The 25,511-nt window shown below is 42.2% G+C and overlaps 1 protein-coding gene and 1 pseudogene across 4 annotated transcripts in view; one reads left to right on the top strand and one right to left on the bottom strand.

Annotated features, from left to right (window-relative positions):
- The first annotated feature begins 2,173 nt into the window (after positions 1-2,173).
- Positions 2,174-25,511, top strand: part of GOLM2 (golgi membrane protein 2) — a 140,383-nt gene continuing 117,045 nt past the window's right edge. For 2 of the 3 annotated variants that reach the window (XM_080664739.1, XM_080664740.1), the window contains exon 1: positions 2,222-2,900. In XM_080664739.1, coding sequence (XP_080520865.1) covers positions 2,574-2,900 — 327 coding nt within the window. In that variant the 5' untranslated portion in view covers positions 2,222-2,573. Of the gene's footprint in view, positions 2,901-25,511 lie in introns of all 3 variants that reach the window. The other variant, XM_080664738.1, reaches the window with a different exon arrangement.
- Positions 11,164-12,249, bottom strand: LOC308254152 (large ribosomal subunit protein eL21-like; annotated as a pseudogene). The gene is made up of 2 exons: positions 12,225-12,249; positions 11,164-11,656 (listed from the first exon to the last, which is right to left on the bottom strand). The product of its transcript is annotated as a large ribosomal subunit protein eL21-like (transcript).

The raw sequence follows: 25,511 nt of genomic DNA, 5'->3' as shown, positions 1-25,511 counted from the left end.
GGGCCCTATAGGACACCAACCACACAAGGCCACTCTATCAACTCAAGGAGACTTAGCAGCTACCCAGTACATAGAAACAAACACAGGGAAGCAGCCAAAATGAGAAGACAAAGAAACAAGTCACAAATGAAAGAAATGGATGAAAGCAAAATACTGGATATAGAGTTCAAAACCACGGTTACAAGGTTACTCAAGAATCTTCTAGAAGCCTCTGAGAAATTTAGTGAGAACCTCAAGGATATGAAAAAGGACCAATCAGACATTAAGCATACACTGACTGAAATAAAAAATATACAGAGATCCAACAGCAGACTAGAGGATCCCAAGAATCAAGTCAAAGATTTGAAATACGAAGAAGCAAAAAACACCCAACGGGAAAAGCTAAAAGAAAAAAGAATCCAAAAATATGAAGATAGTGTAAGGAGCCTCTGGGACAACTTCAAGCATACCAACATCCGAATTATGGGGGTGCCAGAAGAAGAGAGAGAGCAAGATACTGAAAACCTATTTGAAGAAATAATGACATAAACTTCCCCTACCTAGTGAAAGAAATAGACTTACAAGTCCAAGAAGTGCAGAGAACCCCAAACAAGAGGAATCTAAAGAGGACCACACCAAGACACATCATAATTAAAATGCCAAGGGCAAAAGACAAAGAGAGAATCTTGAAAGCAGCAAGAGAAAAACAGTTACCTACAAGGGAGTACCCATATGACTGTTGGTTGATTTCTCAATAGAAATGATGCAGGCCAGAAGGGAGTGGCAAGAAATATTCAAAGTGATGAATAGCAAGAACCTACAACCAAGATTACTCTACCCAGCAAAGTTATTATTCAGTATTGAAGGTCAGATAAAGAGTTTCACAGATAAGAAAAAGCTAAAGGAGTTCATCACCTCCAAACCAGTATTATATGAAATGCTGAAAGGTATTCTTTAAGAGGAAGAAAAAGGTAAAGAAAAAATTATGAACAACAAAGTGACAACAAATACATATTTATCAACAAGTGAATCTAAAAATCAAGTGAATAAAAAATCTGATGAATAAAATAAACTGGTGAATATAATAGAATCAGGGGCATAGAAAGGGGGTGGACTGACAATTTTCAGGGGGAAGGGGTGTGAGAGTTGTGGAAAGAGATTGGACAAAAATATTACACCTATGGCCCTAACCCAGTGGTTGGCAAACTGCGGCTCGCGAGCCACATGTGGCTCTTTAGCCCCTTGAGTGTGGCTCTTCCACAAAATACCACGTGCGGGCGCGCACGTACAGTGCGATTGAAACTTCATGGCCCATGTGCAGAAGTCGGTTTTCGGCTCTCAAAAGAAATTTCTATCGTTGTACTGTTGATATTTGGCTCTGTTGACTAATGAGTTTGCTGACCACTGGTATAATGCAAAGAGCAATGTTAGAGACCACTGATCTGGATTTAACGCTATCTTAAACAAGACATGGGACTTTGAGAAAATTCCTGGAACATTTTTGTGTCTAGGATTCCTCATCTGTAAAACGGTGCGGTTGAGAGGGCAACATGAAACTAGGCATGCAAAAACGTTTTGTAAGAGAGCTATTATTTCTCATTTAGAATGTGTTGGCTGTCAGTAACACCATCAGTTATCATTCATTGAGGGCAGCTTCTGGACTCTCTATTCGGAAGCTCAGTTCGAAGTAAAAGCAGCAGTTTAAGAACAGAAGCCCACACATTCTTAAGTTCTTTCGTTCGTGAAAGCAGTAACCTTGGAAACCAGGCTGGCACCATCCCTTTCAGTCATAAAGCTTAGTTTTTCTTGCTTTTCTCCGTACTGTTTGGGGTACCGCTATTTCATTGTCTTTCTGTTTTGTGTTCTCTCCATATCGTTAACACAAAGGAGATAATTTCCATCTACTGAAGCAAGTTCAAAACCTTTCTAGTAGTCCCTTCTGTCCGTAGCTCTCCTACTCTCTTCCCTGCATAGCAGTCGCAGCCCCAGAAGTCCTCAAAGACCAAAACTCTCCGGAGGGGCACTCCAGAGACCCTGGGGAAAGGGAATGGAGCAGGTAAAAGCTGAAGGGACTCCGCTTCAGGTCCAAGAGCTAACCCGAACCGCCAAAATTAATACCAACACTCTTCCCACAGACATAACCCTCGCGATAAGACTGCAAAGGGCGAGAGAAGCCCACTTTCTCGCGAGAAGAGGGGGCGTCGGCGGAAACCAGGAAATTGGACCCCTAGGCGACCGACACAGCCGGTGGGCGGGGCCAGAGTCAAATCCACCCCCTTCCGGCTCCTCTCCCCGCCCCCTATGCTGAGGTGTTGGGCCCGAGGTGCGAGCAATTAGGTTCTGTAGGTTTCTCTCCGCGGGCGTAGGGTTGTGTTCAAAGCCTCCAGAACGGGTCCTGGCAGGATTTGAGGAGAGGGGGCGGGGAGGGGCTTGCGGCCCCGCCCCCTTCTCCGGCTCGCGGGCGAGCGCGCTGGACCGCCTACTCCCTCTCCCGGCCCTGGGGCCGCGTCCCCTAGGCAACTCCGCTGCAGTGGCCTGAGCTTCTGCCGGCAGGTGTCGGCGGCGAGGCCCCAGGCACAGCCCGGTTCGTCCCCATGGTGGGCTTCGGGGCCAACCGGCGGGCCGGCCGCCTGCCCTCCTTCGTGTTGGTGGTGCTGCTGGTGGTGATCGCAATCCTCGCCTTCAACTACTGGAGCATCTCCTCCCGCCACGTCCTGCTTCAGGAGGAGGTGGCCGAGCTGCAGGGCCAGGTCCAGCGCACCGAGGTGGCCCGCGGGCGCCTGGAGAAGCGCAATTCAGACCTCCTGCTTTTGGTGGACTCGCACAAGAAGCAGATTGACCAGAAGGAGGCCGACTACGGCCGCCTCAGCAGCCGACTGCAGGCCAGGGAGGGCCTGGGGAAGAGATGCGAGGATGACAAGGTAAGGACGAGTCCGTTCCGCTCAGCCCCCATAGTTTCAGCTCCGAGGTGGGGGTGTTAGCCCGTTAGCGGCTGCCTCATGCCTTCCAGGATTGCAGCCCCGGACGCTCCCCTTTACTGCCAACAACCCTGCTTCTGTCGGACTTTTATTGGTTTAATCACTGCCACATTCTCCAGTCCCTGCCAGAGGAAACTAAGTTCTGGTTCTCAAGAGTGGCCTGTGTGTGGATGCCGCCTTTTCTCCAAGCTCAATTGCTGAGCTGGCAGTAGTAATCATCTGGCCTATGTGGCCGCCTTCCGTTCACAGATTACACAAATCTGAAGACTGCCAGATTTGGTGTGGGTGTTGTTGCCTTAGCCTTATTCCATGTACACTGATCAATATTAATTAATTTATTTAAAGAATGGAGCCTTCTCTAACTCTACTTAGGGTAGTCACCATATATTTTTTAAGCAGTGTGACTTTTTTTATAAATTTCGATAGGGCAATGTATTAAGAATCAAATATTACTGCCCTTTTTGTGATCAAAATGTTATGATAGATAGGCTCTGAAACTATGTATGCACCACATTTGTGACTTGGACATAATTAATCCTAAGTTATGTACTTAATTTGAATTATTAATAAAGTTAACCTAAAAGGTAGAATTTAAAATTTTTCTATGTAACAGAATCTCATGTCAGAGTTTTTATTGTTTTTGAAAGGATATAAAAATGAAATTTTGTATGCTTAAGTAGCTACTATGGTTGGTGTTTTATGCAGATGGAAAATCATACAAAGTTTAAATTTAAAAAGTTTAAAGCTGGACTGTAACTAGACCTGCTACTAAACAGTCTTTGTTCTCACTAGCATATTGGAACTATATATTAATTTATGACTTATGCAGCTTCGGTTGGTGTGGCAGAGTTGTGAAAATTCCTGGGTGGGATAAGTACATGCCTTTCTTTCTGTATGCTTCTTTGGTAATCTTCACATTGGTTGTGTGTGTGTGTGTGTGTGTGTGTGCGCGCGCGTGTGTGTTCCTATTATAATTACAAGATTTTATTTTGTATATCAAAATCACTTAGAGTAAATTGTTATAAATTAAAATCTCCATGAGCTCCCAACTTCTTTATTGTCACCAGCTTCTACCCTCATAAAGATTGAGGCCCCTGGGTAAGTGCTTTTCTATAATCCCCTCCTCTTCACCACAATAGACATCCTCTGAGAGGAGCCAGAGATCAGCAAATTTATACACATACTACACACTAAGCTTTAAAGACAAAATTCTCTTAGGTGGAGTAGGCAGAAATCTATGAAATTTTGAAATATTTAATATATTTTTATTGATTTTACAGAGGAAGGGAGAGGGAGAGAGACATAGAAACATCAATGATGAGAGAGAGTCATTGATCAGCTGCCTCCTGCACACCCCACACTGGGGATTGAGCCACAACCTGGGCATGTGCCCTGACTTGGAATCTAACCATGACCTCCTGGTTCAGAGGTAGACTACGCTCAATCACTGAGCCACGCTAGCTGGGCTTTGAAGTATTTAAATAAGATCTTCGGACTCGGAATGGTTAGATATTACTATTAAAGTTCTTCTCTCCAATCTGAAAGGAAAGATAAGTCTTTTCTAGTAATTTATACTCTGGATTCCATTTCTTCTATCTACTGGACTATAATGGTCAGTTTAGTAGGTTTTTACTTTTACCTTCAAACAAGTATAGGTATCCTGTTCTAAAAAATTTTTTATTCCCCTATTTACTTCCTTCTCCCAATGAACCAATTTCTTTTTTTACTTTCTCTGCTAAACTCCAATTTTTAGTGATCTTTAAATGTTTTAACTTCTTATTTCATCCCCATCCCAATCTTGTTTTATTCTGTCAGCCATCCTTCTTTCCTCCCCTTTTCTGAAGAAGCCATTCCCTTGAAGGTCTTCCTAGTCAAATCCAAAAAACATTTTTATTTTCAATCTACTTAATTTCTCAGTAATTTGGTCCTGTTGATTACCTTTAGCTTCTTGGAAACTATCTCCCTTCTTGCTTCTATAATAATGAACTCTCCAGATTTGTCTCCTACCTTCTTTACTATATTCTTTGCTGGATTTTTTTCCCCCTCCAACAACCTAATAATGGACTCTATTCATGGGCTTTGCTGTCTCTTTAGAGCAGCATTTCTAAAAGTGGTATATAACAGAGCATTGTCCTAAGAATTGTTAATAGGTGTTCAGGAGGAAAAAAAGGAAAACCTCCTTTTTTGGAGGGAAATGTTAAATAGTGTAAGTGGTATATACTCTCCCTAGAGTTCATAATTGTTACATGCTGTTGAGTCAACTCTGACTCCTGGTGACCCTGTGAATGAGTGATGTCCACAATGCCCTGTCCTCAACAGCAACAGCCCTGCTTAGCTCCTGTGGACTCATGCCCATGGCTTCTTTTTTGGAGTCAGTTTTCCTCAAACCTTACTTTCAGAGTGGCTGCATCACTCACTGCATCAAGTCAGAATTCCAGCTACCTTTGTCTCCCATTATCTCCTGATCCAAACTTTGTTCCGAACTTGTTTTGTTTACTTTTGTCTCCCTACCTGCTTTTCTGTGTCAGTTAATTCCTGTTTCTGTAACCTTTGTTCCTGCCATTTGACTTGTAGCCCCTTGCCTCTTTTCTGTGTGTCTTACTACCAAGAGATTGTACCAATCTTTAGTTTCTGATCTATGGCCACCATGAAGTCCTTGGGACTTCTAACTGGAGCGTGCTTTTTCTTCTTTGTACACAATTTACATTTATCGTTTGAGCCACACTAATTAATTTTGTTCTTCACTTTTTACTAATAGCTTCTTATGTGCTAACCTTGTCTTCTCAACCCAATTTTAAGTTCCTTGAGGAAGGACCATTATTTAAGGTTTTTTTTTTTTCTCTGTGTTCTTAATAGTCTTTAGTGATGATGCAGTGTTATGGGTTACTGAGTTAGTCTTCAGTCCTTATTAAGAAAACTTGGACACTGATACACAAAGACACACAGGGAAGAAGGCCATGTGAAGATGGAGGCCTTGATTAGAATGATGTATCTATAAGCCAAGGGATTGCCAGCAACCGTACAAGCTAAGAAAGAGGCAAGGAAGGGTCCCCCTCTAGAGACTTCAAGAGAGAGAGAGAGAGCATGGCCCTATAGATAACATAATTTTGGACTTCTAGCCTCCAGAATTGTGAGACAATAAATTCAGTTGTTTTTGTTGTTGTTTTTAAAAAATATATTTTTATTGATTTTAGAGAGGAAAGGAGAGAGAGATAAGAAACATAAATGAGAAAGAATCATTGAATGGCTGCCTCCTGCACGCCCCCTACTGGGGATCGAGGCTGCAACCTGGGCATGTACCCTTGACTGGAATCGAACCCGGGACCCTTCAGTCCACAGGCTCTGAGCCAAACCAGCTAGGGCAATTTCAGTTGTTTTAAGGCACCAAATTAGTGGTACTTTGTTTTGGCAACCCTAGGAAACTATACAAGATTCAGTAGAAACTGCAGCAAACTTTTTTCTTATTTTTTATAGAAAGTGATCCTAAAATGTATAAGAAAATATAAATAACCTAGTATAGCCAAATTTACAAAAAGAACAAAGTTGGAGGCCTTATACTCCCTAATTTTAAGACTTAACATAAAGATGTGGTAACCAAGACAGTGTGTTATTGATGAAAAAAAATAGACATATAAATTGCTGGAGAATAGAGTATAGAAATAGACCCATAGATATATGGTCAACTGATTTTTGTAAAGGTGCCAAAGAAGTTTAATAGGGAAAGGAAAGTCTTATCTTTCTTTCTTTCTTTTTGTGCTAAGCATTTTATTTTTAAAATTATTTTTTATTTAAATGTTTAATTGTTGACACTATTGCAAATGTCTCCTTTCCTAACCCCCTTACCCCCTTTGCCACTTCCACCCAGCCCCCAGCCCCCAGCCCCTGCTCCCTTGGCCCTCACCACAGTGTTGTCTGTGTTGATGGCTAAGCATGTATGTTCTTTTCTTTTCTTTTTTATATTTCTTTATTGATTTCAGAGAGGAAGGGAGAAGGAGGGAGAGAGAAACATTAATGATGAGAGAGAATCACTGATTGGCTGCCTCCTGCACGCCCCCCACTGGGAATCGAGCCCGCCACCTGGGCATGTGCCCTTGGCCAGAATCGAACCTGGGACCCTTCAGTCCGAAGGCCGACGCTCTGTCCACTGAGCCAAACCAGCTAGGGCCATATATGTTCTTTAGCTAATCCCTGCACCTACCTTTATCCAGTCCTCCCTTCTGACAGTCCGTTCCATGTATCCATGCCTATGGCTCTATTTTTTTCATCAGTTTATTTTGTTCATTAGATTCCACATATTAATAAGATCATATGGTATGTCTTTCTCTGACTGGCTTATTTTGCTTAGCATAATAATCTCCAGGTCCATCCATGCTGTCACAAAGTGTAAGAGATCCTTCTTTTTTTATAGCTGAGTATATTCCATAGTGTAAGTATACCATAGCTTTTTTGTCTATTCATCTACTGATGAGCACTCGGGCTATTTCCAGATCTTGGCTATTGTAAATAATGCTGCTATGAACATAGGGGTGCATATATTCTTTCTAATTGGTGTTACGTGATTCTTAAGATATATACCCAGAATTGGGATTGCTGGATCAAAAGGCAGTTCCATTTTGAGGAAACGCCATACTGTTTTCCATAGTAGTTGCACCAGTCTGCATTCAAACCCAGAATGCAGGATGGTTCCCTTTTCTCCACATCCTCACCAGCATTTGTTTGTTGATTTATTCATAATAGCCATTCTGACAGGTGTGAGGTGAGACCTCATTGTAGTTTTAATTTGCATCTCCCTGGTAATTAGTGACCTTGAGCATTTTTTTCATATGTGAGTTGGTCATCTGTATGTCTTCTTTAGAGAAGTTCTATTCAAGTCCTTTGCCCATTTTTTAATTGAATTATCTGTCTTCCTGGTGTTGAGGTATATGAGTTATTTATATATTTTGGAGATTAACCACTTATTAGATGAATCATTGGAGAATATGTTCTCCCATACAGTGAAATCTCTTTTCATTTTGTTGATGGTTTCTTTTGCTGTGCAGAAGCTTTTTAGTTTGATGTAATCCCATATGTTTATTTTCTTCTGTTTCCCTTGCTATCAGAGATATATATCAGCAAAAATATTGCTCCAAGAGATGTCTGAGATTTTATTGCCTATGTTTTCTTCTAAGATTTTTATGCTTTCATGACTTACATTTAAGTCTTTTATCCATTTTGAGTTTATTCTTGTGTATGGTGTAAGTTAGTGTTCTAGTTTTATTTTTTCACATGTACCTGTCCAATTTTCCCAACACCATTTATTAATTTTATTATTTTTAAAAATATATATTTATTGATTTCAGAGAAGGAGGGTGAGGGATAGAAACATCAGTGATGAGAAAAAATCATTGATCGGCTGCCTCCTGCATACCCCATACTGAGGATCGAGCCTGCAACCTAGGCATGTGCCCTGACTGGGAATCAAACCGTGACCTCCAGGTTCATAGGTCAACACTCAACTACTGAGCCATGCCAGCTGGGCCCCACACCATTTATTGAAGAGACTGTCTTTACTCCATTGGATGCTCTTGTCTCCTTTGTCAAATACTAGTATTAATTGACCATTAAGGTGTGGGTTGATTTCTGGGCTCTCTCTTCCATTGATCTATATGTCTGTTCTTGTGCCAGAACCTGGCTGTTTTAATTACAGTGGCTTTGTGGTATAGTTTGATATCCAGTATTGTGATCACTCCAACTTTGTTCTTCTTTTTCAAGATTGCTGAGGTTCTTCTGGGTCTTTTTTAGTTCCATATAAACTTTTGGATTATTTTTCCTAGATCTGTGAAATAGGCCATTGATATTTTAATAGAAGTTGTGTTAAGTCTATAGATTGTTTTGGGTAGAATGAACATTTTTATGATGTTAATTCTTCCAATCCATTAATATGGTATATGCTTTCACTTGTTTGCATCTTCCTCAATTTCTTCTTCAATGTCCTATAATTTTCCAAGTACAGATCTTTTACCTCCTGGTTAAGTTTATTCCTAGGTATCTTACTTTTTATTTATTTACTTATTTTGCAATAGTAAATGGGATTGCTTTCTTAGGTTCTCTTTCTGAGAGTTTGTTATTGGTGTATAAAAATGCCACCGAATTCTGGGTATTAATTTTGTATCCTACTACTTTGCCGAATTCATTTATTAGATCTATTAGTGTTTTTGGTGGAGTCTTTAGGGTTTTCTATGTACAATATCATGTCATCTGCAAATGACAGTTTTATTTTCTTCTTTTCAATATGGGTGCCTTTTATTTTGTCTTCTTGTCTGATTGCTGTGGTTAAGACTTCCAGCACTATGTTGAATAAGAGTGGTGAAAGCAGACATTCCTGTCTTGTTCCTGATCTTAAGGGAAAAACTAAAAGTACTCATTGAATATGATGTTGGCTGTAGGTTTTTTAAATATGACCTTTATTATGTTGAGGTATGATTCCTCTATTCCCACCTTGGTGAGAGTTTTTTATCATAAATGGGTGCTGGATTTTATTGAATGCATTTTCTGCATCTGTTGATACGATCATGTGATTTTTATCTTTCACTTTGCTTATGTGATGTACCACATTTATTGATTTGCAGATATTATACAAGCCTTGCATCCCCAGAATAAATCCCAGTTGGTAATGGTGTATGATCTTTTTAATGTATTGCTGGATCTAGTTTGCTAATATTTTGTTGAGGATTTTAACATCTATGTTCATCAGGGATATTGGCCTATGACTTTTCTTTGTAGTGTTCTTAACTGGTTTTGGAATTAGGATAATGCTAGCTTTGTAAAAAGAGTTGGAAGTCTTCTCTCTTCTTGAAATTTTTGGAATAATTTCATGAGGATAGGTATTAGTTCTTTGATTGTTTGGTAAAATTCACTTGTGAAGCCATCCAGACCAGGACTTTTGTTTGCTGGGATTTATTTTGTTTTGTTTTATTTTATTTTATTTCTGATTTAATTTCATTAGTTGTTATCAGTCTATTCAGATTTTCAGATTCTTCCTGATTCAGTTTTGGAAGATTATATGTTTCTAGGAATTTGTCCATTTTGCCCAGGTTGTCCAATTTGTTGGCATATAGGTGTTCATGGTATTTTCTTACAATCTTTTGTATTTATGTAATGTCAGTTATTACTTTGCCTCTTTCACTTCTGATTTTATCTATTTGGGTCATTGCTTTTTGTTTCTTGATGAGTCTGGCTAAAGATTCATCATCTTGTTTTTCTGTTCAAGGAACCAACTCTTGGTTTCATTGATGTTTGTATTATTGTTTTAGGCTCTGTCATTTATTTCCATTCTAATCATTATTATTTCCTTCCTTTTGCTTATTTTGAGCTTTTCTTATTGCTCTTTTCCTAGTTCTTTTAGGTGTAGGGTTAGATTATTTATTTGAGATTTTTCTTGCTTCTTGGGGTAGGCCTGTAACGCTATGAACTTCCCTCTCAGAAATGCTTTCTCTGTGTCTCATAGATTTTGGGTAGTTGTGTGTTCATTTTTATTTATTTCCAGGTAATTTTTTTATTTCTTCCTTGATCTCTTTGGTAACCCATTTATTGTTTAATAACATGATATTTAGCCTCCATGTATTTGAGTGTTTTTGAGGGTGTTTTTAATTGTAGTTGATTTCTAGTTTCATACCATTGTGAGTCGACAAGATGGTTGGTATGATTTCAGTCTTCTTGAATTTGTTAAGACTTATTTTGCATCCCAACATGTGGTCTTTGAGAATATTCTATGTGCACATGAGAAGAATGTATATTCTGCTGCTTTGGGATGAAATGTTCTATAAATATCTATTAAGTCCATCTGATCCAGTATGTCATTTAAGGTCATTGTTTCCTTGTTGATTTTTTGTTTGGAAGATCTATCCAGTGATGATAGTGGGGTGTTAAAGTCCCCTACTATGACTGTATTGCTGCCCGTCTCTTCCTTAAAGTCCACCATAAGTTTTGTTATGTATTTAGGTGCTCCTATATTGGGTGCATGTATGTTTACAAGGGTTATGTCCTCTTCTAGGATCCATCCTTTTAGTATAGTATTATGTAGTGACCATATTTGTCTCTTGTAACGGCCTTTGCGTTTTGTTTTCTTCAATGATACAAAGTGTTCTTTATTTTTTTGAGGAAGGGATGCCATACCTCTACTCAATTAAGAGAAACATTTTTATCAGTATGGAAGTCTTTTTCTTTTTTACACATATGCCATGAATTCATAGGGAATGAGTTCAGCAGCTCAGGCTCCTTTCCATTGGTTCTCACAAAGAGTGCTTCTCTGGGTGGAGTAGGCTGACGCTTCAGTTGAACCCAGGTACCTTTCTTTTTGGTTTCCTTCTTTTTCTGATCATTTTCCTTCACATGTTTCAGGAAGCTATCTTGGCTCTTAGAGTGCTTAACATGCTCAATACATACTTTAATTCTCTTGGCAAGAATCTTGTCGTTAACCTGTTTGTTCACAGCAGTGCCCACTGCATGCTGGGTAACACTGTAGACTCTAACAGTTTTGCCATGGTAACATTTGTGGGGCATTCCTTTTTTAACTGTTACCATTCCCTTGATGACCACAATATCACCTCTCTTGTAGATTCCCATGTATGTGGCCAAAGGAACAACTCCATATTTTCTAAAAGGCCCAGAGAACATATAGCCAGTGCCTCTACTCTTTCTCTTTGTGTTTTGGTGAGTTACTCAAAGACGGTGGTTCTGGCCGAGAGGTTATGGTCTTTGTGTTTAAGTCTATTTTGTCAGATATGAGAATTGCTACCCCAGCTTTCTTTCATTTCCATTTGTATGGAATATTTTTTCTATTCCTTCTCATTTATTCTCTGTTAATCTTTTGTTCTGAGTTGGGACTCTTATAGACAGCATATATATGGGTCATGTTTTCTTATTCATTCAGCTACCCTATGTCTTTTGATTGGACTATTTAATCCATTTACTATTAAGGTTACTCTTGATAGGTAATTATGTATTGCCATTTTTTGCTCTATACTTATGTTCCTCTCTCTCTATTTCTTCTTCTTAAAGCAGTGGCTCAGTGGTTGAGCTTTGACCTGTGAACCAGGAGGTCACAGTTCAATTCCAGGTCAGGGCACATGCCTGGGATGTGGGTGTGATACCCAGTGGGGGATGTGCACGAGGCAGCCAATCAATGATTCTCTCTCATCATTGATGTTTATATCTCTCACCCTTCCTCTCTGAAATCAGTAAAAACATATCTTACCTAATAATAGACAAACATGTAAATTGATCTACCTCCGCTACACTCCACTATACTCATGCCAATCAGGAGTGAGTATGCAAATTAACCCAACAAAGATGGCGGGTTTATTTGCATATGCAGGTGCGGAGCGGCCGAGTGGGGCGGGACACCTGCTATGGGGGGGCGGTGGGAGGGAGCTACAGAAGCGGTGCTCTGACTGGGAGCGAGGACTTGGCGGCTCCCGGGCGGCCTGGGAGCAGGGACTTGCAGGCTCCCAGGCGGCCGGGAGCAAAGCCAGGGGAAGGAAGGCCTATTCTTGCATGAATCTTTGTGCAACGGGCCTCTAGTTTAAGAAATAAAATAAAAGTAAATAAATAAAAGTGGTATTGTTTTTTAAAAAAGAAAAGAACAATACAAGACCAAATTTCTTCAAGATTAACTGTACCAATGCACCCAGGAAAGAAAGTAACGTTATTAATGTCAAACTCTGTACAAGACAGGCTTTTTTTTACATGTTTCATGAATCTTCCTCATGTTATGGATGAAGAAACAAGCTTAAGAGAGGCAAAAGAATGGAAGATTCTAAACTCAGATCTGTTAACTATATTTGCCATATAGTATTTCATATGTATATATATCATTTTAAACATGTAAAATGATCTACACCAGTGGTCGGCATACCGCGGCTCGCGAGCCACATGCGGCTCTTTGCCCCCTTGAGTATGGCTCTTCCACAAAATACCACGGCCTGGGCGAGTCTATTTTGAAGAAGTGGTATTAGAAGAAGTTTAAGTTTAAAAACAGCAGCCCCGCCCCTCAGGCGCTCCAGTCCTGTGGGAGTTGGAGAAGTCGGGCCCCAGCTCCTGAGGCTGGCTGCAGCCAGGTAGATGAAGAAACCGCCTGCCCTGTGATCCCAGGCCGCAGCCAGCAGCAGAAGCCTCACGTCCGCCTGCCCCACGTCTTGGGGGAGACAGAGAAACCGGGCCCCAGCGCCTGAGGCTGGTTGCGGCCCAGGAGACGAAGAAGCCACCTGCCCCATGATCCCAGGCCACAGCCAGCTGGAGAAGTTGCCCACACTGCATCCCAGGGAAGACGGAGAAGCCGCCCACCCCGCAGTCCCGGGCGCCAGTACCTGCGGCTGGCTATGGCTTGGGATACCGAAAAGCCGCCCACCCCGGGGTCCCGGGCGCCAGCACTTGCGGCTTGCAGCCCAGGCGAAGCCACCTGCCCACCATCCCCTGCGGCTGTAGCCAGCCTGGGCGCCTATGGCTGACTAGAGGGAGGAAAGCCCGGATCCCGGGTGCCTGTGGTCGGCTGGAGGAGGGAATCCTGGGTCCCAGATGTGGGGCCGAGGCAGAGGTGGTTGGGGCCAATCAAGCCAGCAGGGGAGCAGTTAGGGACAATCAGGCTGGCAGGCAGAAGCAGTTAGGGGCAATCAGGCAGGCAGGCAGGCGAGCGGCTAGGAGCCAGCAGTTCTGGATTGTGAGAGGGATGGTCCGACTGCCAGTTATCCCCTGAGGGGTCCCAGATTGGAGAGGTTGAAGGCCAGGCTGAGGGACACCCTTCCCCCCACCATGCACAAATTTCATGCACCGGGCCACTAGTGTGTGTGTGTGTGTGTGTGTGTGTGTGTGTGTGTGTGTATAAATCATATATTATTATATAAAGCAGTTATCTCATTAACAAATCAAATGACTTTAGTATTCACTATGCCTGTTAATTCCCGAGGGTTACTATAACAAACTGGATGGCTTAAAACAACAGAAATTTATTATCTCACAGTTTTGGAGATTAGAAGTCCAAAATTAAGATGTTGGCATGGCCATGCTCCTACTGGAGTGAGGAAGATTCTTCTAGGTTCTGACAATCTTAGGTGTTCCTTAGTTAATGACAGCGCAACTCCCGTCTCTGTCTCCATCTTCCATGGCTATCTTCCCAATATGTTTTATGTCTTTGTCTCTGCATGGTGTTATCTTCCTACCTATCCTTCATATAGCATTCTGCTTTCTTTTAAGGATTCCAGTCATATTGGATTAAGACCCTAATTCAGCCCTGACTGGTTTGGCTCGGTGGATAGAGCATCGGCCTGCGGACTGAAGGGTCCCAGTTTCGATTCTGGTCAAGGGCATGTACCTTGGCTATGGGCGCATCCCCAGTAGGGGTTGTGCAGGAGGCAGCTGATCGATGTTTCTCTCTCATCAATGTTTCTAACTCTCTATCCCTCTCCCTTCCTCTCTGTAAAAAGTCAATAAAATATATTTTTTTAAAAAAGACCCTAATTCAGTATGACTTCATTTTAACTTTATTACACCTGTAGTGACTCTTTTTCCAAGTAAGGTCACACTCACAGGTATTGGGGGTAGGGTAGGATTTCAGTATATCTTTTTGAGATCACAATTCAACCCATAATAAATTTATAGATTAACTTGGAATGAACTGAATCTTAATATTAAATATTCTAATCCATAAACATGGTATATCTTAATTTTTAAGTCTTCCTTAAAATTATAATTTTAGAAATTTAACATTTTATAATTTTCAGGGTTCAGTACTTGTATATATTTTGTTACATTCATTCCTAAGTATTTCATGTGTTTGATGTTATAAGAAATGGACTTGTATCTTTTATTCCATTTCCACTTGTTCTTTGCAGGTATATAGAAATGCTATTAATTTTTGTATATTGATCATTTCCCTGAACTAGAACGAATTAATTCTAGTACTAATGGAATATAAGGAATTCTAATGAATCTACCAAAAAAGCCACTAGAACTCATTAGTAATAGCTTTTTAAAACAATAAATGCCTTTTAAAATTCTCTTTACACAATTATGTCATCTGCAAATACAGACAGTTTTTTCCTCCCTTTCCAATTTTTTCCCCCTTGCCTTATTGTACTGGCCAGGTGAAATTGGATATTCTTGCAGAAAAGCATTTGGCAAAATTTAACACCTATTTATAATAAAAAAAACTCTCAGCAAAATAGGAATAGAAGGAAACTTCCTCAAATTTATAAGGGCTATCTATCAAAACCCCACAGCTAACATTATATTTAATGGCAAAACTAAATTTAGGCTTTCTCCTAAAATCAGAAACATCTGAGGGTTTTAAGTAGAGGAGTTAGTTGATCAAACTGAGCTTAAAACATTTCTCTGACTGTAGAATAGAGAATTGATTGGAAGGGAGAAAAAGTTGATATAGGGAAAATAATTACACATAAGATTTTAGTTTAAATTTTTTTTTAGTAGTGCAGATGAAAGATAGTGGAGTCTTCAACTAAGCACAGTGTAATTCTTAACCTGGGCAATACCAGCCTCAGGGAGCATTTTGGTTAGTACTCATGACTGGGGAGTGTTAATGGCATTTATGCATGGAACCAGGAATGATGATGTTCTGTATTGCAAGAGAGAGTCCCAACATTGAAGAACTCTCCTGCTCCAAAATGCCAGTAGCCCCTTGATGGAGAAACACTGGGTTACTTAAGGCACAGAAGTGGGGAGAAATAGAATAACAAGATTTTGAATATGCTTGATGTGTGATGGGACGTCAAAGATGAATTCCTGGTTTGTACAACCCAGCTGATGGTAGTGCCATAACCTCAGGTAGGAACCTTAGATTATAAATTAGTTTGAGAAGAGTACAATTTTAGGTAAGTTTAGTTTGAGGAATCTATAATAATAAAAGGGTAATATGCTAATTAGATGAAACATCCTTCCTGGTGTCATTCTGGACGAAGCCAGGCCAGAGCGAAGCCCGGGTCCTGGGTGCCTGCCAGTGGTGGCCGGAGCAAAGCAGCCCGGTTCTGGGTGCCTGCTGGCGGTGGCTGGAGAAAAGCCCAGATCCCAGGTGCCGGAGGGAAGCCGGTGCTAGCAGTTGGGGGAAGGAAGGCCTACTGTTGCATGAATTTTTGTGCATCAGACTTCTAGTCCTATATAATAAAAGGCTAATATGCAAATTGACTGAACGGCAGAACGACCGGTCGCTATGATGTGCACTGACCACCAGGGGGCAGACATTCAATGTAGGAGCTGCCCCCTGGTGGTCAATGCACTCCCACAGGCGGAGCGCCGCTCAGCCATAAGCTGGGCCCACGGCTGACGAGCACAGCAGCGGTGGCAAAAGCCTCTCCTGCCTATGCGGCAGCACTAAGGATGTCCATGGGGAGCAGGCCTAAGCCATCAGTCAGACATCTCCCGAGGGCTCCCGCACTGTGAGAGGGTACAGGCCAGGCTGAGGGGGACCACCCCCACTCCACCCCTGAGTGCACGAATTTCATGCACCGGGCCTCTAATCTATAAAATAATAAGTAGGCAGTTGGAAATATACTTCTGGAACTCAGTAGAAAGGACAAGCTTTAAGAACAGATTTGTCTGAAATGGTTATTGAAGTCTTGAAGCCATAGGAATGGCCTAAGTTGTAGAGTGAGATACTGAATATATAAAATAGAGCCTTGCAGCACATAAGACTAGTAGAGGAGGAGCAGGCTTAAATGACTGAGAAAGAATAGCCAAAGAGAAGAAAAATCTGGATGTAGGCCAAGGGAAGATTTGTTAATGTTAATTGCTATCATTATTTATTTATAATTGTCTCTCCATACCTAATTGTGAGCCAAACAGGGCTGTATGTTCTATTAATCTTTGTATTCCCACAGTTCCTAGTATATGTTTTGAGAACCTGGTTCATACTAAGGTAATAATTGTTGAGTAAATGACCATATCTGCACATTTATATTGGATATATATATTTTTTCATGTTTTCCCCTTTTATATTGTGAATTTCTTGACTATAAAAATCTAGTTTTAACTTTGTAAACACTTATATATTTGGTACTATGTGCTATGTGTGGACTCACTAAATATTTCATGATTGATTCAGCAGTTTGCACTGCTTCTTAACCAGAGTATGTACTAATATAAATATGTGCTTGGGCTAGATTATTCACATATCTGGTTACACTACTTTTCTGAAAGACATAACAAAAATATTCTGATGTAAAACTACTCATTATCAACTCATCTTTCTAGCATGCATAGAATGTATCTTTTCTTGGAAATGTATGATAGTACATTTAGTTAGTATTTTCTTCATTTACAAACTCAGAAATATTTTTTTATTCAATTTAGGATTTAAGTGAAGAATACCTTAGGGTTAGTTTAATGGGATTATAGTGAAAAAAATGAATTATCTTATATGTTGCATATCATCAGGGACTTGTTTCATAACCTGGAAACTAACTTGAAATAAACTCACAAAGGGTAAAATGAAATAAGTCTTTGTACTGATATATTGCTTTAGGACTTTTCAAAGCACATACATGCGTAAGTCATTTATTTGGGAAAGTTGAGTATCTACCATGTGCTAGGTGCTGTAGATGGAAAGATGATAAGATTTATGCTTGTCCTCAAAACTGGATCTAATGGGGGAAACACACATAGAGAAATAATCTATAATGCATGATTAAATGCTATAGTAGAATTATTTATAAAGGGACTTGACAGTACAAAGGAACAATTGATTAATTGCTTCAGGAAGTCAGAAAAGAAAGGTTTCACTGAAGATAAATCCTAATGAATAAAGAGTAGTTCACCAAACTTAGAAAGGGATAAGAACAAGAGGATTGTAAGTAAATCCAGGAAAGTTTGAAAGTATGTTTTACCTTTACATGTCAAGGAGTTCAATACGAGAGTGGAATGGAAGATTTAAGGTGGTGAGAAGGAAGGAAATTTGTGGCTACAGATAAAGATGACTAGACTATTTTAATTACTTTTAAGTTTAGAATTCAGGGGCATTACGTGTACTCACAATGCTATAAAACCATCATCACTATCTATTTTCAGAACTTTTTTTATCCCAAATAAAAACTCTGTACCCATTAAGCAATAACTGTCCTCCGCCCTCAGCCTCTGGTAACCCCTCTCTAGTCTACTTTTTGTCTCTATGAATTTGTCTATTCTAAATACTTCATATAAGTGGAATCATACCATATTTGTCCTTTTGTGTTGGGCTTATTTCATTTAGCATAATGTTTTCAAGATTTCTCCATGTTATAATATGGTATCAGAACTTTATTTCCCTTTATGGCTGAATAATATTCCATTGTATGGAATATATCACATTTTGTTTAACCATTCTTTTTTGTTTGTTTGTTAATCCTCATGCGAGGATATTTTTACATTGATTTTTAGAGACAGTGGAAGGGAGTGGGAGAGGCAGAGAGAGAGACACACATCCATTGGTTGCTTCCCAAACGTGCCCCAATGAAGGTCAGAGATTGAGCCTGCAACTGAGGAACGTGCCCTTGACCAGAATCGAACCTGGAACACTTCAGTCTGCAGGCTGACACTCTCCATGGAGCCAAACCAGCTAGAGCTCCATTCATCTTTTGATGGACACTTGAGTTGTTTCCACCTTTTGGCTATTTTGAATAATACAACTTTGAATATTGGTGGTCAGGAATCTGTTTGGGTCTCTGTTTTGTTGTTGTTGTTACTGTTAATCCTCAGCCAAGGATATTTTTCCATTGATTTTTAGAGAGAGTGGAAGGGAGAGGGAGAGACAGAAACATTGATGTGAGAGAGACACTTCAATTGGTTGCCTCCTGCACACACCCTGACGAGGGATGGGGAACCTGTAACCGAGGTCCATGACCTGGACTGGAATTGAACTGGGGACCCTTCAGTGCATGGGCTGATGCTCTATCCACTGAGCCAAACTGGCTAGGACTGGGTCTCCATTTTTAATTCTTTTGGGTATGCACCTAAGAGTGGAATTGTTAGGTTATGGTAATTCTATGTTTGAAATCATAAAACTGTTCTTCACAGTGGCTGCACCATTTCACATTCCCATCAACAATGCATGAGAGTTCCAGTATCTCCATAAACGTGTCAGTTTGCCTTATTTTTTATTATTTTATTTTTATTTTTTTAAATAATAAACATCTTAGTGGGTGTGAAGTGGTATCCCACTATAATTTTGATTTGCATTTCTCTGATGACTAATGATGTTGAATATCATTTCATGTGCTCCTTGGTCCTTTCTATTTTTTGTGTTTTTTTTTTAATCTTTGGAGAAAGGTCTCTTCAAATCCTTTGCCCATCTTTGAATTGAATTGTTTGCTTTTTGCTGAGTTGCAAATATTTTCTCCCTGCTGTGGTTGTCTTTTCACTCTGTTGGTAGTATCTTTTTTATATATATACTAGAAGCCCGGTGCACGAAATTCGTGCATTGGGTGGGGCGGGGGTGTCCCTCAGCCCAGCCTGCACCCTTTCCAATCTGGGACATCCCTCTCACAATCCAGAACTGCTGGCTCCCAACTGCTCACCTCACTGCCAGCCTGATCACCCTCTAACCACACCCTTGCCAGCCTGATCGATGCCTAACTGCTCCCCTGCCGGCTCAGCAACCCCCAAGAGCCCTCCCCTGTCAGCCCAGTCGCCCCCAACTGCCCTCCCCTGCAGGCCCGCTCCCCCCCAACTGCCCTCCCCTGCAGGCCTGGTCACCCCCAAATGCCCTCCCCTGTAGGCCTGGTTGCCCCCAAATGCCCTCCCCTATAGGCCTGGTCACCCCCAAATGCCCTCCCCTGTAGGCCTGGTCGCCCCTAACTGCCCTCCCTTGCAGGCTTGGTCGCCCCCAACTGCCCTCCCCTGCTAGCCATCTTGTGGTGGCCATCTTTGACCACATGGGGGCGGCAATCTTGTGCGAGGGCATGAGGGTCAATTTGCATATTACCTCTTTATTATGTAGGATACACACACACACACACACACACACACACACACACACACACACACACACTAGAGGCCCAATGCATGAAATTCGTGCACGGGGGGTGTGTCCCTCAGCCCAGCCTGCACCCTCTCCTATCTGGGACCCTTCAAGGGATGTCCGACTGCCGTTTAGGCTCCATCCCTCTCACAATCCAGGACTGCTGGCTCCCAACTGTTCGCCTGCCAGCCTTCCTGATTGCCCCTAACCGCTTCTGCCTGCCATCCTGATTACCCCCTAACCACTCCCCTGCCAGCCTGATTGATGCCTAACTGCTCCCCTGCCAGCCTGTTTGCCCCTAACTGCCCTCCCCTGTCAGCCTGGTCACCCCTAACTGCCCTCCCCTGCCAGCCTTGTCACCCCTAACTGCCCTCCCCTGCCAGCCTGGTTGCCCCCAACTACCCTCCCCTGTAGGCCTGGCCCCCCCCAACTGCCCTTCCCTGCAGCCCTGGTATCCCCCAACTTCCCTCCTCTACCAGCCTGGTCACCCCTAACTGCCCTCCCCTGCAGACTTGATCGCCCCCAACTGCCCTCCCTTACAGGCCTGGTCCCTCCCAACTGCCCTCCCCTGCTGACCTGATCGCCCTCAACTGCCCTCCCTTGCAGGCCTGGTCCATCCCAACTGCCCTCCCCTGCTGGCCATCTTGTGGCAGCCATCTTGTGTCCACATGGGGGCAGGATCTTTGACCACATGGGGACAGCTATCTTGTGTGTTGGAGTAATGGTCAATTTTCATATTACTCTTTTATTAGATAGGATAGAGGCCTGGTGCACAGGTGGGGGCCAGCTGGTTTGCCCTGAAGGGTGTCCCGGATCAGGGGGGGTTCCCTTGGGGCATGGGGTGGCCTGGGTGAGGGGCCTGTGGTGGTTTGCAGGCCGGCCACGCCCCCCGGTGACCCAAGCGGAGGCCCCAGTATCTGGGATTTATTTCTCTTCTATAATTGAAACTTTGTAGCCTGGAGTGGAGCCAAGCCTCCTGCTTGCTCCATGGCTGCAGCCATTTTTGTTGGGATTTATTTATCTTCTATAATTGAAACTTTGTAGCCTCGAGTGGAGGCCAAGGCAGGCCAGGGCTGCAGAAACTTGACTTCCTCCATTGCCGGGGGCAACTCAAGCCTCCTGCTCTCTCCAGCTCCGTGGCTGCTGCCATTTCTGTTGGGATTTATTTATCTTCTATAATTGAAATTTTGTAGCCTTGAGTGGAAGCCTGCGGTGGCCAGGGTGTGCCGAAAGCTTGGCTTCCTCCATTGCCGGGGAAACCCAAGCCTTCTGCTTGCTCCATGGCCGCATCCATCTTGTTTGGGTTAATTTGCATACTCGCTCCTGAGTGGCTGGTGGGCGTGGCTCGTGGGTGTAGCAGAGTGATGGTTAATTTGCATATTATTCTTTTATTAGATAGGAGATACATATATATATACACACACGTGTGTGTGTGTGTGTGTGTGTGTGTGTGTGTGTGTGTGTATATATATATATATATATATATATATATATATATATATGTCTAAGCGAACGACCGAGTCACCTGGTCTCTATGATGCGCACTGACCACCAGGGGGTAGGTGCTCAATATAAGAGTTGCCCCCTGGTGGTCAGTGTTCTCCCACAGCAGGGGTGCAGCTCAGCTGACCCAAGGGTGCCAGAAGTGGGGCTCATGGCTGGCGAGTGCAGCTGGGGCAGCATGAGCCTCTTCCACCTCCGGGGCAGCTCTACTGAGCGGAGGCAGGCGCAGCAAGTCCAGGATAAGTGGGAGCAGCGCAGTTTGGGCTCCTCCCTGCCACCTGCCACTTCGAGCACTACTACATCCCTTGGGGAATGTCAGACTGCAGGTTTTGGATTTGCAAGAGGGAGCAGGCCAGGCTGAGGGACCCCACTGGTGCACGAATCCGTGCACCGGGCCTCTAGTATATATATATTCCAGAGAGAGAGGAACATCAGTGATGAGAGAGAATCATTGATCACCTGCCTCTTGGATGCCCCTCTCTGGGGATCAAGCCCACAACCCAGGAATTGAACTGTGATCTGGTTCATAGGTCAGTGCTCAAATACTGAGCCACACCGGTTGGGCATAGTGTCTTTTGATGAAGAAAAGTTTTTAATTTTGATGAAATCCAGTTTTATCTATTTTTTTCAGTTGTTGTCCATGCTTTTGGTGTCATATTTAAGAAACCATTACCAATATAGTAAAATTTTTATTTTGAAAAAATAATTATGGGCATAATGGAGGATAATTATAGAGGAAAGAAATTGAAGTCAAGATCTGCTAGGCTAGTGGTCGGCAAACTCATTAGTCAACAGAGCCAAATATCAACAGTACAACGATTGAAATTTCTTTTGAGAGCAAAATTTTTTAAACTTAAACTTCTTCTAATGCCACTTCTTCAAAATAGACTTGCCCAGGTGTTTTGTGGAAGAGCCACACTCAAGGGGCCAAAGAACCGCATGTGGCTCATGAGCCGCAGTTTGCCGACCACTGTGCTAGGCAATACATTACTGCAGAAGTTTAAGCAAGAACTATGGACTTAAATTTAAAACAAAAAGCACTTACTATGTGCCAGGTACTGTTGGATTTATTTATCTCAGATGTAATTATTTTAATATCCCTGTGGGGCAGATAATCTCATTTTACAGATGAGAAAACTGAAGCACAAAGATGTTAAGCTGTATGCCAAGGTAATAGAGCTAACAAGTCATGGATTCCAAATTCAGACCCAGCAATTTAACCTTAGAGCCTGTTCTTTTAAGCACTATACTATTAAGCCTCTACATAATCACAGTCTTCTTAACCTGTAACACTTTGTTCAGTACTCTACATGATGTAAGTTTAAGAAAGATCCAGCCCTAACCGGTTTGGCTCAGTGGATAGAGCGTCGGCCTGCGAACTGAAGGGTCCCAGGTTCGATTCCGGTCAAGGGCATGTACCTGGGTTGCGGGCACATCCCCAGTAGGGGGCGTGCAGGAGGCAGCTGATCGATGTCTCTCTCTCATCGATGTTTCTAACTCTCTATCCCTCTCTTCCTCTCTGTAAAAAAATTAATAAAATATATTTAAAAAAAAAAAAAAAAAAAAGAAAGATCCAGAGAAAAACAACTAAAATCAAAGTAGAAAAGAGCAGTTACTAGAAAACCAACTAAAAAGACCTGGGGAAAAACAAACAAACTTGAAAGAACATGTGACTAAAGAATATGGATATAAACTTTCTATACCAAATTTTGCAAGGAATTTTATGCTTATATATATTCTACTTATAAATGACCCATTCTTATAGCTTATGCTGCTGCCCTAATGCTGTATAGTATTTCCTACCTTAGCTGGAAGAAAGGAGGAAACCATTTTACATCTTTGTGGGGAAACTTTCTTAACAGGTTTTACTTCCTTAAATGTTATCCCTCCCACAAAGGAGGATTTACCCCTCAGATGTTATGGTACCTTGAATGCCTCCAGTTAGAGATCTATGCATATTTTTGTATAACAGATCTCTAGAACTTTTTTAGCTTGCAAAACTGAGACTCTTACCCATTAAACAAAACTCTCCTTTTCCCCTCTTCCCAACCCTGACTGAGAAATAGTTTTTTTATTTGAGAAAAGATTTTAATAAAGAAACTCTTACAGTGACATAAAATAATTGCACATAGAAAGATTATTCTTCATTAACAGAACAAAATTATATTAAACTAGAGGCCCGGTGCACCAAGTTCGTGCATGGAGGGGGTGTCCCTCAGCCCAGCCTGCACCCTCTCCAATCTGGGACCCCTCGAGGGATGTCTGACTGCCCGTTTAGGCCCGATCCCGGTAGGATCGGGCCTAAACGGGCAGTCGGACGTCCCTCTCACAATCCAGACTGCTGGCTCCCAACTGCTCGCCTGCCTGCCTTCCTGATTGCCCCTAACCGCTTCTGCCTGCCAGCCTGATCACCCCCTAACCACTCCCCTACCAGCCTGATTGATGCCTAACTGCTCCCCTGCCAGCCTGTTTGCCCCTAACTGCCCTCCCCTGCCAGCCTGGTCACCGCTAACTGCCCTCTCCTGCAGGCCTGGTCCCCCCTCACAACTGCCCTTCCCTGCAGCCCTGGTCACCCCCAACTTCTTTCCTCTACTGGCCTGGTCACCCCTAACTGCCCTCCCCTGCAGGCTTGATTGCCCCCAACTGCCCTCCCTTGCAGGTCTGGTCCCTCCCAACTGCCCTCCCCTGCTGGCCATCTTGTGGTGACCATCTTGTGTCCACATGGGGGCAGCCATCTCGTGTGTTGGAGTGACAGTTAATTTGCATATTACTCTTTTATTAGATAGGATTAGAACCCTTATAAAATCTAGAACATATACTTACAATATACTGAGAACTGAAGTGAGTGTTCTAGTACAGTTATTTCTGGGAAAATTAGTATCAGAAGACTGAGGGATAACTCTTCTATCAAATTTTTTATTTGGAAGTAATGAGTATGATCATCTGAGTTAGCTTTCACATGAAGTGAGCTGTATTGGCCTTCTGCTTGGTAGAAGGATTATTGTTGAAAGTAAATTCCTCTGGTCGTCTATGTTGGGAACATCTTAAACACATTCACTTAGATACATTGTGATTAGGCTTTTGTCTCCACCACACCACCAAGTATCCTTTTCAAGGAACCATTGATTTCAGTATTGCTAAGTCCAGTTGTCAATTACTCCCTCCTCCTCTCTGAAACAAATTCTTCATTTTGGCTTGCAGGAAATCTAGCTTTCTTCCCTTCTATTTCACTAGCCATTCCTTCTTCTTTTCTGGTTCCTTCTCAAATGGAATGCTTTAAGGCTTAGTCCTTGGATCTCTTCTTTATTTACACTCAATCCTTACCACCTCTTTAAATATCTATACACAGATTATTTCCAAATTTCTGTCTTTTATTCAGACTATCCCCTTGAATTCTAGGCTTGACATTCAACTCCCTACTCATTATCTCTTCTTGAGCAAATATGGTTTTGGATTTAACCTGTCAAAAGCCAAACCCCTCATCTTTCTCCTCCCCCAAAACTTCTACTCACAGTCTTCCCAACTCAGTTAATGGCAACTCCTTTCATTCCCCAGGCCAGAAACTTTGGAATCATATTAGTCTCTTTCTTTCTCACCCTCATATCCAATTTATCAGCAAATCCTGTTGACTCAGCTTTAAAATATATCCAGAATCCAAACACCCCTCCCTATCCCCATCACTACCATCCTGGTCTAAGTTACTACCATTTCTTGCCTAGATTATTGGTGGTAGTTTAATTGGCCTCCTTTCTTCTGTCCTTATCCCACTTCAATTCATTTTCAACACAACATTAGATCATGGTCCTTATCTGTCCAAGATGCTCCAGTGGCTTCCATCTCAATTGCAGAAAAAGCTCGTCTTTGACAGTAGTCCACAGACCCTATTCGATTTTCTTCCCTCACAGTTCTCTGACCCCATCTTTTACTACTCTTCTTGCTGCTCCCTTGATTCATACCAGTGATTCACACTGACCTGTTCAATGTTCCTTGAAACATCAGTCATTCTCCTGTGATAGGGCTTTTGCACTGGCTGTGCCCTCTGCCTAGGATACTCTTCCCCCAGAGAGCTGCAT

The sequence above is a fragment of the Plecotus auritus genome (assembly GCF_963455305.1).
Source record: "Plecotus auritus genome assembly, chromosome: 1".
Lineage (NCBI taxonomy): Eukaryota > Metazoa > Chordata > Mammalia > Chiroptera > Vespertilionidae > Plecotus > Plecotus auritus.
Note: the sequence above shows the minus strand (reverse complement) of the source record. Positions and strands in the feature narration are given on the sequence as shown.